Here is a 1,367-nt window from a genome sequence, read left to right as displayed (position 1 = left end):
CCCGTCCCACAGGCTCTGGGGACACAAGGCCCAGAGGTGACAGGGAGCAGGACGCACGTCCACCCCAGCACAGCTCCGTGTCCCCATGGCCAAGTGCTGCTGTCTCCAGCTCTGCCAGGCAGCGCTGGATGTGGTCCCTGTTTGTCACCAGCCAAAAGGCCACCGACCACAGCCTGGGAGTCCAGAGCCCCTCCGGTCCCCCTGCTCCAGGGCCAGGGGACAGTTCACTGTGACTCCCCAAATCAGTGGATCAGTCACCCTGCAAGGGCTTAGGGACAAGGTGGGGGTTATGGGGACATGGTGACGTGCTGGGAAAGCCAGGGTGACACGGGAACCACATGCAGCAGCAGGGAGAGTGCCACCTCCTCACCGTCCACCTGGAATGGTGACAGCCACCACACCGAGCCGTCCAGCCAGCGCTGTCCCCCTGCTCCTCCGCTGCAGCTGCAGTGAAGGCAGCTGGGAGAAACTGGGGCGGTTATGGGGTGTGACAGAGCCTAACGTCACAACGAGCGGGGCCAGGTGACACTGGGCAGTGACACCGGGCAGTGATGCCACCCAGCTGCAGCCCCACACCGGAGCAGGAGCCACCTTTCCTCCTCCAGACACACTCAGGACGAGAAAACCGGTGGCACGGTGAGGTGACAAGTAGCTGGCCTGGCATGGGGGGGACGTGACACACAAAACATCCGGTGCTGCACGAATAGGGTGGGGACACCCAGTACAGTGGGGTCCCAGCAGGGTGTGACCGGTGACCCCATGACGTCAAGCTGAACCTCGCACAGCCTGGCGGTGACAGGAGGGTGGCCCGAAATTGGGTTTTCAGACTCTGGGTTGGGCACGGAGCCTCTGCCCACTGCTAGCCACATTTAGGGACAAGTGTCCACCCCGCCTGGGGACAAGTGCCAGGCGAGGTGATGACCACACAGCCCCCCAGCATGGCTCAGGGGGGACACTGGTGCGGGCTTGGAGCTTCCAGCATCTCCTAGTCCTACTAGCAGCCCTAAATCAGGGTGGGGGGGCTCTGTGGTGGCCCCCAGGCAATGGGAGGGGGGTGCTTACCGGCTACTGGGGCGGGGCTGATGGCCATCACCCCGTAATAGGAGAAAGCTCCGGCTTCGAACTTCATGCACTCCTTGCTGGCTTCCACCTCCACCTTGCCCTGCGAGGGAGAGATGGCATGTGAGCCCCCTCCCGCGGCGCTGGGCTGGATGAGACCACCCCTGTCCCCATTGCAGTCTTCAGGGGGACGGTGGGGACCCCAGCCCGCGCCCTGGTACCTGCAGGATGAGGATGAAGTAGTCAGCTGCCTTGTTTTTGGAGTAGAGGAAGTGGCGGGGGGGGGTTTTTTTTTTTCCGGTGCATTT

General features: G+C 63.1%; 1 protein-coding gene across 1 annotated transcript in view; it reads right to left on the bottom strand.

Moving 5' to 3' along the window:
* LOC104468609 (metal transporter CNNM4-like) overlaps nt 1–1,367 on the bottom strand; it is a gene marked incomplete at its 5' end in the record, with an annotated part of 7,335 nt that overhangs the window by 1,046 nt on the left and 4,922 nt on the right. Inside the window, 3 exons of the mRNA XM_010082804.1 lie at nt 371–444; nt 1,063–1,162; nt 1,281–1,367. The exon at nt 1,281–1,367 is cut by the window's right edge and continues 1 nt beyond it. Of these exons, the coding sequence (XP_010081106.1) occupies nt 371–444; nt 1,063–1,162; nt 1,281–1,367 (261 nt within the window). The remainder of the gene's footprint in view (nt 1–370; nt 445–1,062; nt 1,163–1,280) is intronic.

The sequence above is a fragment of the Pterocles gutturalis genome, unplaced genomic scaffold (assembly GCF_000699245.1).
Source record: "Pterocles gutturalis isolate BGI_N339 unplaced genomic scaffold, ASM69924v1 scaffold4985, whole genome shotgun sequence".
NCBI lineage: Eukaryota > Metazoa > Chordata > Aves > Pterocliformes > Pteroclidae > Pterocles > Pterocles gutturalis.
Note: the sequence above shows the minus strand (reverse complement) of the source record. Positions and strands in the feature narration are given on the sequence as shown.